The sequence below is a fragment of the Cyprinodon tularosa genome, unplaced genomic scaffold (genome assembly GCF_016077235.1).
Source record: "Cyprinodon tularosa strain WSP-4 unplaced genomic scaffold, ASM1607723v1 ctg191, whole genome shotgun sequence".
In the NCBI taxonomy this organism is placed as follows: Eukaryota; Metazoa; Chordata; class Actinopteri; order Cyprinodontiformes; family Cyprinodontidae; genus Cyprinodon; species Cyprinodon tularosa.
The window spans coordinates 634,827-651,514 of NW_024038682.1; the positions used below are offsets into that span (position 1 = coordinate 634,827).

Here is a 16,688-nt window from a genome sequence, read left to right on the forward strand (position 1 = left end):
CAGACTCTGGGACTGAACCAAAACCCCATTCCCTCCATTCCATTGAATCAAAAAGTAAACCTCCTTTCCCCTCTTTACAATTGAAACTTAATAAATACTCTAGTGAGCAAGAAATAGGTAGAAATTATATTTTTACATGTGTTGTGTTTTCTTAGAAAGAAACTTTCTGATTCAATTGCTGATTGTTACTTTTTCTACATCCAGAACATTCTGACATCTGACTTGGTTGAATTGCTGGTAACAACCTTCCGTATGATCCCACTCTGCTGGCGGGTTGGAGGAGGATGGGAAATGCTTTGGAACTATTCCGCTCTTGGCAAGGAAAAAAGCAAAAGAAGAACAATACAGACTGATGGCAGCTGCTCACTTACAGAAAAAACCCTTTGCTCTACTTCCCCTTCTTCTTCTCTCTCTGCCACCACACTTCTCTCTACTGCCCCCTCTATCATCAACAGCCAAAGGCTGGGACTTAACATGATGTTTCTTAAAGGTGTATTGGAGGATTTTCCAAATCTTTTAAGAGACCCACTGGCACATGCACAACCCTGCCCCTGCTTCTGAGAGGGAACGCCTATTAAACACCTGCGAGAGCATGCAGGAGCCCATTTCTCCTGTGAATGCTCGGTTAAAAAGTTGCTGTTCACATAGGTCATAAAAGCTTACTGTGTCCGATTGTCATCACTACATAGAATGGGGACTATATAGTGGACTTTATAGTGAGCTCAGTTAACTGACCATTCTGACAGATGATCACCTTTTTGCTCCCCGTTGGTCACATAACTCCGCCTCCACCGCGCGTCACACAAATAATTCATTTTCAAAGGACTGCGGTGTGTACAGCTGAAAGTGTGCATGTGCAGAAAAAGATAGCTAAATGGGGATGAGCACGTAGAACAACCTTACAAAAACATGTCACCAGAATGATTGACAATTAGGACCAGCACGTATTTTTATGCTCCACCTGGAAAAAGAGAATCCTCCACTATACCTTTAAGTAAGAGTTCTAAAATGAATGCTAATACTCACTGAGCCTGAGGGCCATGTCACACCTTGCCGATTTAGCCAACATTGCCTGACGTCCCAGAATCTCCTAAAACGCTGGTATACGCAGAACTTTCGGTGTATTTTTTCATATTTGGTCATATACCTAGCAGTGATGGGAGTAATGGCGTTGAATGTAACGGTGTTACTAATTTACGTTAGTCAGGTCACACGATGAACCTTTTTTTTTCACGAAAGGACACTTGTACGCCTTGTCATGAGAGAGGGGAGGATGAGATTGGCTGATGTATAGTGAGATTACGCCTGTCAGTTGGATAGGTGGGTGTTTCCGCTGGCGGGTGTTAAAGTACAGCACACACAGAGAAATGGAGAGTGAGGAGGACTCCAGCAGCAGAACAGCGTTTTCCAGATGGAAATACCAGTGTTATGTCAAGCTGTGTTTCCCCATCAGATAAAGTTTCCCCTGCATCTAAGCACAGCGTAGGTGGCACGATGCACCGCGCAGGCGACAGGAAACGCGCATGCTCGCTAAAGGCGCGTAACAGCTGCCCTTTGCTCACACCACAGGGGAACTATGGAGAGCGTGAAGGATCAAATGCTAGCCTATATGGAGAAAGGGACAAATCGGGATGGATGGATGGATAGATGTTGCAGTATCTATAACAACCCAAACACACAGGGTTTCAGAATTAGACATCCCCAGTTATTAATTGCATACTTGCCAGATCTAAACGCCCTATTAAAAAACTTCACACCCATAATGCAGCCTGATGATATTTACACTGCATCAGATACCTAACCCCCATGTTAAGAAGAGGGAACGCTATCTGACGGGGTTTAGAAGCCCATCAGATACTGTTCCCCCATGTTAGACACGGGGAACGCCATCTGACAGGGTTTAGAAGCCCATCAGATACCGTACCCCATGTTAGACAGGGGGAACGCCATCTGACAGGGTTTAGAAGCCCATCAGATACCGTACCCCATGTTAGACAGGGGGAACGCTATCTGACGGGGTTTAGAAGCCCTTCAGATACTGTTCCCCCATGTTAGACACGGGGAACGCTATCTGACGGGGTTTAGAAGCCCTTCAGATACCGTACCCCATGTTAGACAGAGGGAACGCTATCTGACGGGGTTTAGAAGCCCATCAGATACCGTACCCCATGTTAGACAGAGGGAACGCTATCTGACGGGGTTTAGAAGCCCATCAGATACCGTACCCCATGTTAGACAGGGGGAAATCTATCTGACGGGGTTTAGAAGCCCATCAGATACCGTTCCCCCCATCTTGATCTAGATCCCGTTGCGCATCTATGGGTGGAGCTGATATATTCCCTCTGGAAAAGGCAGCATTCAAACCTGAGACAACTGGAGCAATTTTCTCATGAGGACTGAGCCATATACCTCAATACAAAAGGCTGGTTGACCGTAAGTAGAATCCCTTGAAGCAGTGACTAATAATGTTGTGCAACAAAATATTAATTTAAGGGTACCATAATTTTTGTCCAGGCCTATTTCGTGGATTTATATTTGTTTAATCATTCTGTTGAAGCACGGCTGAAAAGCAACGCCTGACTTTCAATTACTTTTATATAATTTTGTCAGATTTAAGTTCCTTCTGTAACAATTATGTGTTAATCTTTCACTAAATGAGGGATATTAACAATTTTATCCTTGGGTCTAAATAAAGAATCTTGGTAAATGTTTTTTGTTTTAGTAATTTTCCACTGTATTGTTTTTTTTCCAGTAAATAGTTAAAGAAAATGTCTTTATATAAAATTCTTTTTCATAATGAGATCTTATTTCTAATAGGTATTGAGAGTGTATGTATGGATTAATGGGTTTATGTGTTTTTGTTTGTTTTGTTTTCTTCAGGTTTAAAAATACACTTTTGGAACTTCTACATTTATTGAATTGTGGCACTTTTGGCTTTCTAAACATGCCTGATGGTTCAAATCTGTTGTTTTGTATACTCATTCTGGTGTGACATGTTTGAGTTTGAGCTCCAAAGGCTTTGGATCAAAATGCCATTTAGTAGTTGCGTTTCAAAAAAAAAAAAAGTAGCCTAATTTCATCCACAGGTGCTCAGCTCCAGCCCAGATCTAATGTGCAGGTGCAGTGGCACAGGCAATCTGACATTAATCTAATTCAACAGCAAGCTACAGAACAGAGCAGTCACCAACATTCACACACCTCCAGAGGTCAGTATAAGACCTGCCCTGATTACAACTGAAACACAAAAACAACCTTTTAGTCATTATTTAGCCCAGTTCTGGGGCGACTGACCTGGTGGTTCCACAGTAGCCATGATCATTGCTATCCAAATCCACAAAATAAAAATAACTGGCATTGGGGAAAAAACAAAGTTAGAGAAACACTGCTAGATGCTTCCATCCTGGCCTTACACAAAACCAGTTTATGAATACAAATGTTTTAATTGTGTGAATGCATAGCAGACATGTCAAAAAAGCTTGTGATACAGTAGAAAATTTGTCAATACACAGGAAATGCTACAGAGCAATACATTGGCATTACAAATCAACAATGACTATTATGCTGTTGTACTGAACACAACATATTTATGATGTAACAAATTTTCTAAGACCCTCACTAAAATCCTGAGTTTCACGTTAAAGCAACATGGTTTCAAGTATCAACTTGTTAGCACTACAGGAGAGACAGTGTGAAATGCAGACACAATTTGGTTTGAGAATGATTCTGAAATGTTCAGAAAATAAGGATTTCTGCCATCAGAAACAGATCAACACTTTGAACAAGAGTGTATTTACTCAAACACATTATTAACTTGCAGGTAGATTTTTTATGGTCACACAAAACATTCCTAAAAAAAACAATCCACTAGATTTTGTTTCCAAGTTTGAAGAAGTTTTGCTTCCCATCCAGGAAGCTTTTTGAATTAAAAATGTCAGAAATAGTGTTGACTTCAAGGTTTTATACAGTAGTCCATCAAAAAATGTCGAAATCAATGCTATTTCCGACATTTTTAATTGAAAAAGCTTCACGTATGGGAAGCGAAATGTCTTCAAACTTGGAAACAAAGTCCAGTGGTTTGTTTTTGACTTTCTTTTTTTTTTTGAATGACTATGACCTGGATCACTGAGAATCTTCACCAGCATATGTCACACAAAACACTATTAAGGCTAAAAAAAAAATGGTTACACTTGATACAGGCTGGTACATATAGTTACAGTCCAAAATTATAAAAAAAACTACATGTTAAACTTTTTTACAAAACTACTTCTCTTATGTCCCAAAGGCAGGAGCCGTACCTGTACAGCAATCCCAACTTTTGCTATAAAGGATGTGATATTTATGTTCATATCAAAACACTTATCCCAGTCGATGAAGCCTTGGTTTTGAGCGTGTTTGACTCCATGAGTATCAGCAGTCAAGAGGAAGCTGACCAGCATGAATGTCTTTAACTCAAAAAGGCGTTTTTATATGAGACTGACACTTTCTGAATCAAACTAGTTTCCGCTCTGCTAATTGTAATGCATATTCTTTACCAATAAAATTTTACTTTACCGATTGACTTAAGCAAACAAGACTTCTCCAAAAATTTTAAGATCAAACCCTTGCAATTCCCATAACTGAGGTGTTATCGTTGTTGAGTCCCTGTCAGCATCCCTGTCCATATATCTTGCAGCATGCAGAAGCTACATTTCACCATTTCATCATAACAGACTTTCAGCAACCGTATTGACTACATTGAAATGACATATTTACTATCTGGACTAACCTTTCCAGTACTTTGTGCACCATATCTGGCCTAATATTGCCGTACAGATTTTTTTTATCAGCTTAAGAGTAGCAATGCAAAATTATATTTATTGGGACTCAGAAATAATGGTGCTCATTTACTCAAAATAAGGCAAATAAACAACAACAAAATAAGTCAAAACTGATGCCTATGCTAGGATGTCTGTTCACTTCACGAACTTGCTCTGTACAAGGGAGGTGATAGTATTTTAGAAAGCTTTCAAATTCAGATCTGTTTAAAATTTGGAATTAATTATTTATTATTGTTTTGTCTATTTGTTGTACTAGATGGGAGACAGTTAACTCACTGTACCGACCCCAAAATTTGAAAAGCCCACAAACAACTTGTTCTATTCTTACATTGATGTCAATTCTACTTAAAAAAAATACTTAATTGTGTAAATTAAGATATTAGATAAATTCAGACAAACTAGGATTCACAATTTCCACCTTTAAAATATCTTAAAATGTAAGCAGTTCTCCTTTTAATAAAAACCCATTATTCCCAGAACATACCAGAACAAAACATCAATGTCGTTATATGATGATGTTATTGCACTGGACTACATTTCCTGCAGATTGATAAATGTTTGGTTGTCAGTGAGAAATCAGTCCCATCATCATCGTCATCCTCCTCGTCCTGCTCCTCCTCCTCCTCCTCCTTATCATCATCGTCATTATCTAATGTTTGCTCTGCCTCAGCTTCTCGATATGATGGCACAGTTTAAGAGCCGGGCCCAGCTTCAGTCCCATGTACTTCATAATGACATCACTCCGCAGCAACATCAGAGCCTTGCCGTCGATCTCCTGAAGGAAGATTAACATGACAGCAGACTCTGGATTACAAGGGTTCAAACACAGATAAATGCTTCCTTTTCAAACTTCACAGACACAATAGTCATGTTACTGGACACTTCATAGGAAACACAAATATCCACTTTCCTAGTACTGCCACCAATTAAGATGAGAAATAAAGGAGGCTAATGAGGTTTACCTTGTTTCATTTGGAAAAAAAATATGCTAAAGCAGTTAAAAAAGATACAGATAAAGAAATTATTCTTTATCTGTAGAAGAAAACATTAAACATAAAAAAATCTAGATTTATACAAAGGGAAAATAAACCCTCCCAACAAAAAATGTTTAAGTCAAACACAAGTGATGCAAACCTTGATAATCTCTTTAAAATATATGCTAATTGTTTACTTCTTCTTTCTTAAGATCTTTTTTTAGAGACTGTCATTTATAATTCCTTTTCTGTTTATTAGGTTTAAAAATCAGCGAACATAATGTCCCATGTGATTAACCCACATGTGTGGGAACCTGAATAGGGGTCCATTTCTGTTGAGTCGACCAGGACGAAGACAGGGGTGAAATATAAAAAAATCCCCCCCAAAAATCTACAAACAAGAATGTGGCAACTTGAGATCAACAAGTCTTCATTAACTCCGTCAGACACTATCTACATGCCGGCTGTTTTTTATGTCTGACCCTCACTAACATGCAAAGAAAGTTGAGCTAAAGGCTTAAACATGGACCGCCTCTTTTTGTTCAAATGCTACCAAGACTGAGAGCTTTTGCAGCAAAACCTAGATAGAATTTGTGTCAAATAAAGGAAAAAATTGCAGTTCATGTATATTTTTTTTCTATACTCTGAGGGGTTTTTTTTCTCTTGCAAAGGGTTGTTAAGTCTTGCTAGAGAGCATGACTTTATTATACCAGTAGACTGAATGGTAGACTACCAGAAAACTTCAAATGGGTCATCATTTGATCTCTCAGAACCAAAAGGATGATGATACAGAATATATAACCGAATCAACAAGAAAGACTTCACTGGAAAAAAATTAAAAAAATCAACAGTGGACTCCAGACCTAAATTCTTTGATAAAAGAAGAGAACAGAAGCTCAAGAGCCAGGAGACGAGCAAGGACTATGGATGATCTAAAGAGAAAACATGCAGCTGGTATCATACATTTGAGCACCTACAGCCAGTACGTATGTAGGTGTAATACTCACATGTTTCCTAAACAGGTCGACATGTGGACCTAAGGTTTGTGGATCCGCCTCTTGGACAAACCTGATGACATCATCAACTGACCAGGAGGAAGCGTTGTTCCCTGTAGTCTCTCTGTCCTGTTTCATGTGATCGGGACCTGTTGTTGAGCTAGCTGTTGTACAATGTTTACAAAACAGAGAAAAGCCTAATTAAATAGACATCCCTCCTGCATCACTAATGGGTATCAATAGATGTACATAGGAGAGGAAGAAAACATGAATTGCATAAGTTAATTGATTTTTCGTATATAATTTTGTTCACATATTAGCAACAGGACTGCGTGTGTTCTGATGCAAACAGATCTTAAAAAAAAAAATATATATATATATATATATAACTGATTAAAAGAGTCTCAATTCAACTCTTTTTTTAGACTAGCTGAGTTTTGTGAAACTGTTATCATACCCTCCACTCGTCTGTGTGTATTTAAGGGGCCAAACTCAGTGGGGTTGGAGCTGACTCGTCGGAGGGGTGGTGGTGGTGTTTTTGTGTGCCCAGGATAACACGGCCGCTCCCTCTTTGCTGATCTGTAGTCCAGTGTGTTGTGGAGGGGCCTAGGGGTAGGTGTGGGGTCCTTGGATGGATTGTCATTGGAAACGCCATTCTCCGTGACTGACAGTGGTTCTAATTTAAGAGAGGTAAATGTAAATATTCCTTGAACCTCAAATAAAGATAAAAAAGATTTATACAAAAGGAAAATAATAATGCATATAAATATATGTTGTAGCTAGTGTGCTCATGTTTTGCCATCAGAGTGGAGACCATTTTCCCATTTCACCATCAAACTATTTGTGTCAAAGTGAGTTAGGGTTAGGTTAAGAGCTAATCGAGTAAAGGTTAAAGTTAGATATGAACTGGTAATGGTTAGGTTTGGGGTTATTATGAGGTTTAGGGCACAGAAAGGGGTGTCAAAGGAAACCGGCACAAGGTCCTTATTAAATAAAGAAAGACAGCAGTCTCCATACAGAACCACGAATGTGTTCATGTATGGGGGTGGTGTTTGTAGACAACAGCCACATTATGCCTCCTCCAAGGGGAGAGCATGGTGGCTGCAGTGTGTTTGTGTCATCATTGCTGCTATGCATAGATATGCAGCTGGTCTTTGTCAGGATTTGATGGGTCAGAATGCGTCAGGGTATACCTCTCTGTTCATGTTAAACTTCACAATTATGTTTTTCTTTCATCTTTAACAATAACATTATTATTACTGATTAGCAGCCAAATCAACAGCTTAATTCAGTTTAGTTTCAGTTCTTCTCTATCTATAGCTGATACAACTGAATGGTCCTTATTTCCAACACTTTCATTAGCTGATAAACTTAAACAAAATAAAGATTTTTACAAATGGCCCTAATACACATGCAGGCATTAGACCACTTTTTACTCATGTTAACAGACATGTTGACAGATAAAATGAACTATGATGATTTCATGTTGGTGCTAGAAAGTTAGTTTAGAATTATTTAAAAGTAAAATAATTAATTGGCTTAATTGAACTTTTTTGAGGATGACCTGAACACACTTTAGAAATTAGAAATCGCACAACTAAGAGATAATATTAAGAAATGGAATTTAGAGGGCTTGTGTGAACTTGATAAAATTTTTGCTGTTAGGCTGCTGTACAATTCAGCAGTGATCTGCTTCAACCATGTTTCTGCTAGTCCCATGATATTTTGGAGTGACCTAAAAGAGGTAAGAATTTAGTGATTGATGCGTCGGTGCATGCATCGAGACCATAGAGCAAAACACTATCGGTGCGGATGTCATCTGTGTTTTCTAACTGACTGACACACTAAATTGTGTTGAAAAACGTATATGTCAACATGATGCATCTGCTAAAAAAAAATGCATCATCTTTTGTGGTTTGTCATTAAAATTATCAAGAATTTTGGAGCAGCCTAAAAGCAATAGGAACGTTTCAACCGTTGCGTTTTTATTTTGAATTTTTCTCGTTGTGTCATACTTTCCCACATCACTTAACTTTTTCAAATTGACTCTTAGTTTGTTTATTGTTTTTATTGTACTTTTTGATTTAAAAATATGATTTAAAATCCTAGTTGACAAGCATCCTAATTCACATTTTCCCCTAAATGTTCACGTTATAATATACGTTTACATTATTTATTGGCTGCATCTAAAAATATCCAAGATATTTCCAATTTAAACAGATATGAAATAATACAATATAACCTACAATAACTTAAATTGTATCATTGTACTAGGTCATCAAATCAATTCAGTTTAGTCTGTCAAATAAGCTGCCTGTAGTGTCTTTAAAGGTCCAGCAGGTGTCAGTACTCTGTAAGACAGTATCAATACAGTTTGGCAATGTGTTGAAACACTTAAAAATGCTTCATTAACAATCACTATAAGATACTGCAATCTTTAAGGATAATGGAACATTGATATTTATCTTAAGGTTTTGCAATTAGGTTTGGCTTTTTTTCTTCTTCCAAGTCTGTATTTGTATTAAAATCTCCTAAATCATTTGGAGATTAAAAAAAAAATTAAAAAAAAGGCAACAGACCTTAAATAATGGCTTGAAGTCTTTTTTCACTTTTTTTAGCAGACACATTGAGTTCTCATTCGCTACTTAACACACTGAAACCTAAAAGAAACATTGGTTCACAATCATGTGCCTCAAAGCTTGGCAAAAACAATCAACTGAGAAATGAACACAAATGTACTTTTGTGATATTTAAGGTTAGAGTGTAAGCTTTTGAATAAGTAGAATTATATTCTTAGGTAAGATTTAAGACAAAAACCATTACCCATGTATATATATATTTGTTTCTTCCCACCTGATTTAGTTCTGTTGTAGAAACGTGTGTTGTTGGTGTAGGGGTTGAATGGCTGTGAGCTGAAAAGGATGTCACTCTCCAGGTGTTGGCACATGTTTTCCAGGAACCGCAGCACAGACGAGGCACTGGATGCAGAGGGCAGCTTCACATAGCGAATACCATGCTCTGAACAAACTAAAACCAGAGAAGAAAACCAATTGCTGTGTGCACATAATACACACACACACACACACACACACACACACACACACACACACACACACACACATGCATGCTATGCATTCACAGCTAAACAAAACAGCAGATGGTTCAGGGTTAGCACCCTCCCTTTATAAGATGTTAGTTTTCCACCCAGTTCCACACGGCATGACGCCCTCCCATCAAGCCAAGCCAAATTAAAGCCCGCCCCCTCCTAATACCACTCACAGTTTTCCCTGGAGGAAAACTGAATCCAAGGATCCCAAACCAGGTTAGACACACGTCAATTCAGATTACAGAAACAGCTCTGACATCGACTACTGCCACAGACACAATATTTTATTATCTTACTTATAAATATGCATTACCTTTCTAACAATAATGCGCATTTACTTAAAACAGACAGAACTGCTTCAACATTTTTATAACAGATTTCTTTGATTTTCACCTACATGTAGGTAAATAAATTGGGGATACTATGAAAGTAAAGGCATGGTTTCTTTAGCTTAGCATAAAATAATATGTATTTCACTGAATTTACCTCTAATGACCTCCCCTCCAGAGTGGGACTGGCTCTGTAGAAAGGATAACAGCACAGAGGGCTGGTATGTACAGTCCACACAGGCCTGAACAGCCTGCTGAAGCACTGCGTTGACTGGAGCTGGACCAAAGTGATCCGGCAGCTGCTGGACCAGTTTTCGATCCAGATGTGGGCCATAGTTGCCATGCTTGTTTACATAGACACACACTGAAGAGACACAACCCGATATAAAGATCAGAGAAGAAGAAAAACTAAGTAAAAATTGACATTCTGGCAATGAGTTTTATTTATTCTTTCCCTCTTTTACATCCTCTTTCGCCCTCTCAATCTGTCACATCAGAACATTGCTGCCACCACCATGCTTAAATAAAAGGATCATACCATATTAGCCAGGTACTGTATTAAGCACTGCTTTATTCAGATCATCTTTTTTTTTTTTATACCTCTGGTCCTGAACAAAAACCTGATTGTTCCATTTGTTAAACTCAGTCCATCGCAATCATTTAAAGATCGTATCTAAGTCTGCTAGAGAACATCTCAGGGTTCATAAAGGAAATAATCCATTCATGGTGGTGTTTTCAAGCTTATGTACAAGAAAAAGAGATGACATTGTGAAGCAGATAATATGGATGAATTTTAATATACTAATAGATGGAAAGTCTTTCTTTTGGAAAAATATGTTCGAAAGAGGAGTTATCTTTGTTAATGAGAACGGTAGACTTATGGAGTGTGAGGAATTTAGAGCTATGTATGGTGATGCTTGTTCAAACTTTTTTGTAATTGGAAGAAAATGGAAAAAAATATTAAACAATGGAACTACTAAACTATATGTGTGTAAACCTCCAATAAGAAACTCTAATTGGCAAAAGGGAATTAAAATAAATAGAAAATATATCAATTTTATTAAATAAATAAAAAAATCACTGAAGGTTTCCCCATATAACAAATATGGAAAATGTGAGGACTGCTGCCATGGGATAAAATATTTAAACAAATATATAAAACCACTGTTGATGTGCAAAATCGTTATTTTCAAATTTAAATCATATATAATTTCGTACCCACTGGAAAAATGTTAAAGTTATGAAATATGACAGAGTCAGATGATTGTCGTTTCTGTTGTCAGGAGTCTAAATCCACCCTGCATTTGTTTTGGTATTGTAATATTGTGTCTTTTGTGTATTTTGGGTGGAAGTTGAAAAAATGTGTTTAAGGATTGGTCTGTTTAAAAGGCTTGCTGTGGTTTCTGTTTTACTGGGAGAGTTTATCAACAGTCACAACTTAGTTAATTTAATCATTGTACTTGGTAAAAATGTTATCTTTAAAGCCAAAAATAGATTTTCACTTACTATTAATTTCTTTACAACATTTATTCAGCATTTTTTGACTTCAGAAAGGTATATGGTTGAAACTGATAATGAAGCCAGAAAATATAACTATTATATTATTATATAACTATTAAGAATAGGCTCTCTCTTCAATTCTTTTCCCTGGAAAGAAAATGGAAGCTCTCAAATGTTTATTCTGAAAATGTCATTTGTGGACGAATGAATGGGTGAATGAATGAGTGTGAGGGGGTGAGGGGAGGGAGTATGGGAGGGAGGCTTTTGGGTTGGTATATTATCTCTGTAAATGTATCCTGTGTTGTCATCTATGTTGATTTAATAAAAAAAATAAATAAATAAAAGGGTTGCACCAAATTATAGGCCGACCAATCGGCCTTGAGTTTTCTAATATTGAGAGATCAGTGATCGGCCAACACTTAGATGTGAAACGGATCTTTTCCACTAATCTGATTTGCCTCTGCAAATGCCTAAAAGCTACGCACTGTCAATGCCTCAAACTTTCATTGATATTCGGAAGCAGTTATTTCAGAGGTTTTTATTGTTTCATGTGCAATGATTGTTTTTCAGTAAGATAAGATATAAATATCTTGTGTTATATCTGACAGTTACAGTTATAAAATAAATCTCTATTGGTCAAAATCGGCAATATTAAAGATTGAGAATCAGCCAGAAACCTGTAATCTGTGCATCCCTATCTCACTTATAGCCTCTAAAACAGACTGTGCTGCTGACTGACTGTCTATTTTCAGTTGATATCTCACCTTGGGTTTACTGCAGAGGTCATAAGAGAGACTTTCAGAACTGTGATTGGTCCTAAAGTGGAGATGAACTGTAGATTTTATTTTATTTTTTTTAGTATTTTATTTTTAAACATTTTGAACTAAATTGATCCAATGTCCACATGTTGGCTATGGTTCGGTTTTAGGTCTATCATAGCACCAAAAAAAGGAACCCAAGTTGCCAGTTGCTGTTTAAGACACCACCATGCATTATTTCAAAATATAGCATTTAAAAAAATAAAAAAATAAAAAAACACTATGTGGCTAAGGGATGCTTTTATTTTTTTTAAATGGAACACGAAGAGTTCAAGGTAAACTTTATTTCTGTTGCCTATTTCTTTAGGTAAAGGTAACAGACTTTAGATACAGGAGAACAAACCAGGGGTTTATAAGTTTAAAACTACATTTCTAACAAAAAACTTTGACTGGGGTTAACAATATTTGAGATTTACCTGTGCAAATTACATTTGAGCCATTGCTGAGGTTGCTGTCCATAGAGACGTGGCTGGTGTTCAGTTTGGTCTCTGGGGGCGGAGTTGGAGCTGGTGATGAACCTGGGGATTCTCCCATCAGAGGCTTCTTCTGGAGCAAAAGGCAAAAAAACACCTGTGATTAAATCTCTGAGCTTTAAAATGCACCTTATTGGTGATTATTGGTATACTTGAACTTTTCTAAACATGAATGGCGATTCCGTAAAAATTCAAAAAATATCCACTGGACTTGGTTTTCAAGATTTGAAGACGTTTCGCCACCTCTCCAGGAAGCTTTCTCAATTCAAATGAATGGCGATGCAGATTTTTCACACACCTACACAGATAAGACTTTGCACCTTCATCTCTGCAAGAATGCAATAATAATAATATATTTTAATTAACAGCACCTTTCTAGATATTCAAGGTCACTTTACAGAAAAGAAAAAGAAAATAAACAAATACAAATAATAAATATGACAGGGTAGTTTTTTTTCCATTGCAAGATAGTTTAAGTTAATTGTGACATCTCACCTTGCCTTTCGGCTTGGGCCCTCTCTTCTTGTGTGGTCTGGGGGCCAGCGACGTCTCAGTCACTGGGCTCTGAGGTGCTCCATTAATTGCTGCTGCTGCTGCCGCCTCAGCCGCTGCTTTCAACAAAGCAATGGTCTGTGATTTGGGACGGCGACCTCGGACACCCTTTCGGACAGGGAGGGGTGGCAGGGGATTTGGCAGTCGGTATGAGGTCTGCATGGAGGTCGAGGAGGAGGAGTTGAACGAGGAGCGACGAGTTGCAGATGTGGAAGAAACCGGAGCTAGAAGGGCACCAGGAAGGGTAACTGCAGAAGGAAAATAAAAAATAAATCCAGAGAAGAGAACAGAGCATAAAGTAGGATATTTACAGACATGAAACACAAAAAAAACTTCTCATTAGATTTTCAAGTAAACTGCATGTAGACTTGCATTCTAATAGTTGTATAATTTCTAACTGTTGGACACATGACAAAAAAATCTTAAAAACCACAAAATCTTAAAAAACTTGAGCGAAGATGCTGCAAGATGACTATTTAATATTTCTCAATAAATCTACTGTGTCTTTGGAAGCCCTAACTATGAGAAAATATGACCAGAAAATATAATGCAAGGGTAAAGAAAAGGGTTTTCATGTAAAAAGATTGATTTAAAACTATCTTTATGTAATGTCACTAATATTGCTACATATTTAATGTTCATGATCAACAAATAAACTCAACAGAAGAGATACGAAGTAAAGAAAAGAATCAGAACACCCATTTTTTTATATTTTGCATTCTACACAGTTTATATAACTAACACAAGGGATTGTAGGAAATAGTGTGGTCTAATAGTTGCTTTTTTCATGATTGTCTTTTAGAAAATAGTCTTAAAGATGTAGGATGTATTAAATAATTTGATCAGTTATATAAAACCTGTATTTTTACAAGCTCAGTCCCCAAAACGACACACAGCAAATAGGTCTAACGCATAAAATTAACTTCTTACATGTGTTTTGATGGAGTGGAAATCACGTGTGTGATTTCTTTGAATCATCATTTTATGATGATTTGGTGGCATAGATGAGCTCTGGTTTCCTTGATTTATTCAAAGGTCTGACAAGTTACAGCTAAAACACTCGTCAAGCACTGAAAGAAATTCTAGCCCTCTGATTCAGAGCTCAAATATCTGAACATCGTCAGTTCTACTTTTATTCAGCAAAACAAAAAAATACAGTTCAATCATCTCTTTCTTACTAGGTAGCGATAGGACCCAAAATTTAGCATTAGGCATTCTGCAGTACCAATACATCATGTCTGTTTATTAAATAAAGCATACTGTAAAAAAGAGAAAACAATGAAGCAGGAAAGAAGGAGAAAACAAGTCCTTAAACAAGCTTAAAAAACTATTTCGAATCTTTTAACAGCCTAAGAGATTTTTTTTACAACTTATAACAGATTATCTCTACTGCACATTTGTAAGGAAGTGAATCCCTAAATCAAATGCTAAAACACTATGAAAATGTCTATATTATTATGATAGGTAAAGATTAAATAAGTATGACTTGTTTAGAATAGTAAACAGATACAAATATAGTTCATTAATAAAAGTTGGCAGTATAGCCTAGCTTATCAACACTGCAAGTGAAATAGAATGAAAAAAATAAATAGAGATGATTTCCAGTCAATGTCCTTAAATAGGCTAATATGTTTGACCAGAGACAAAGAAAAAAGTGTTTACAAAAGCTTATCAGCTAAAAAACCTGAAAAACACAGTGGTGCGACCCTAATGATTTGGGAATGTTTTGCTGCTACAGGACCTGAACAAACTTCAACCTCCGAGTCCCAAATGATCTGTCAAAATAATAAAGACTGAAATCTAAACAATTAGGCTTGAAACCAAATATGTTCATGACATAAGATGATCATCCCCAACAGATCAGCTGATTTAGAACATTATAGCTAAAAGGGCTTATGATTAATGGACCCATCCAGATTATTTAATGAATATGAACTGGTGGATGCACAGAATTAACAGAACTAAAGAAAGTGTTGCTAAGGAGTAAAAACACCTTGAACAGAATGAAGAGAACAAGATCATTCGCCAACAACAACAAAAATGTTTCTATTCAAAGTGATTAAACAAGCACCTGAATCCTCTCCACTGTCGCTACAAGCATGCTTGGTGTGAGGGATTGCCTTAGAGTCAATGAGTCGATGCAATCAACTGCTTTTCCTTAGATGTAACTCAAACAAGAACTAAACATTACATTACGATTAAGGATTTCTCCTTTTTCATGTGATAATCTGATAAGTCACAGCCATTCATGATTAGTTTTTAGTATCTTTCTGGTTTTAGCTTTTCAGGGGCTCTATGTTTCATATTTGAAAAAAAGAACTATAAAGGATATAACTAAAAGGTATTACACTTTATTGGAAGCCTGGCTATGCTTTAACATATGGACAAATACAAACAAGAACGCAATATCATGAATTAATTGCAATACCGCATAAAAAGACAAAGAATTTGCTTGAAAAAAAAAGACACCAACCTTCTTTGTCATCATTAGCTTCAGCTTGACACTGTGATACGATCACATCATTATCATAGTAAGTGTGCCCAAGACTGAGCAAAATGAGAGTAGGAAAGAGAAAGATAACCATCTCCAGTTTCAATAACAATATGGTGCTTTGTGAGATGGGGGGGTCTGAAAGTGCACACTGACTCTCTCAGGGGAGAAGAGCTTCTATCAGTCTCCTTGACTGAAGCAATATAGAGCAAGCAGGGAGGCTTTATAGCCTCAGAGGGGCTTGGAGGAAAGCCGTGAAAGCTGCTAAATTGGAAAATTAGTTAAAATGGATATAGAATAGATCAAGAAGCAAAGGCTCACTTGTTGAAAAACAAGGGCCACAAAAAATGACGTTAGCCACCTCACTTACACACATAAAAAATTAGGTGCAAAACTTCCTCCAAGCACATTAGATGTTTAAAAAGTAACACCCTGTGGTTTGTGATTCAAGGAATAAATTTTGGTACAGATACCGTCTTTGATCTTCCCCTGTGATATATACATGTTATCATATTATATCAGTGATTAATGTCATATTGCCGCATATATTTATAATAATATTAACGTGAAACTGACTGAGCAAGTCTCGACGACTTCATATTTTAAATGAAATCAGCTTTAAAAGATGACTTT

At 37.0% G+C, this 16,688-nt stretch overlaps 1 protein-coding gene across 4 annotated transcripts in view; it reads right to left on the reverse strand.

The window, feature by feature from the left end:
* Positions 1-5,450: 5,450 nt before the first annotated feature.
* scml2 (Scm polycomb group protein like 2) overlaps positions 5,451-16,688 on the reverse strand; it is a 31,567-nt gene continuing 20,329 nt past the window's right edge. For 3 of the 4 annotated variants that reach the window (XM_038283274.1, XM_038283275.1, XM_038283276.1), the window contains exons 8-14: positions 13,508-13,812; positions 12,956-13,085; positions 10,379-10,585; positions 9,640-9,813; positions 7,244-7,462; positions 6,799-6,950; positions 5,451-5,592 (exon numbers count right to left, since the gene is read on the reverse strand). In XM_038283274.1, coding sequence (XP_038139202.1) covers positions 5,467-5,592; positions 6,799-6,950; positions 7,244-7,462; positions 9,640-9,813; positions 10,379-10,585; positions 12,956-13,085; positions 13,508-13,812 — 1,313 coding nt within the window. In that variant the 3' untranslated portion in view covers positions 5,451-5,466. The remainder of the gene's footprint in view (positions 5,593-6,798; positions 6,951-7,243; positions 7,463-9,639; positions 9,814-10,378; positions 10,586-12,955; positions 13,086-13,507; positions 13,813-16,688) is intronic. The other variant, XM_038283277.1, reaches the window with a different exon arrangement.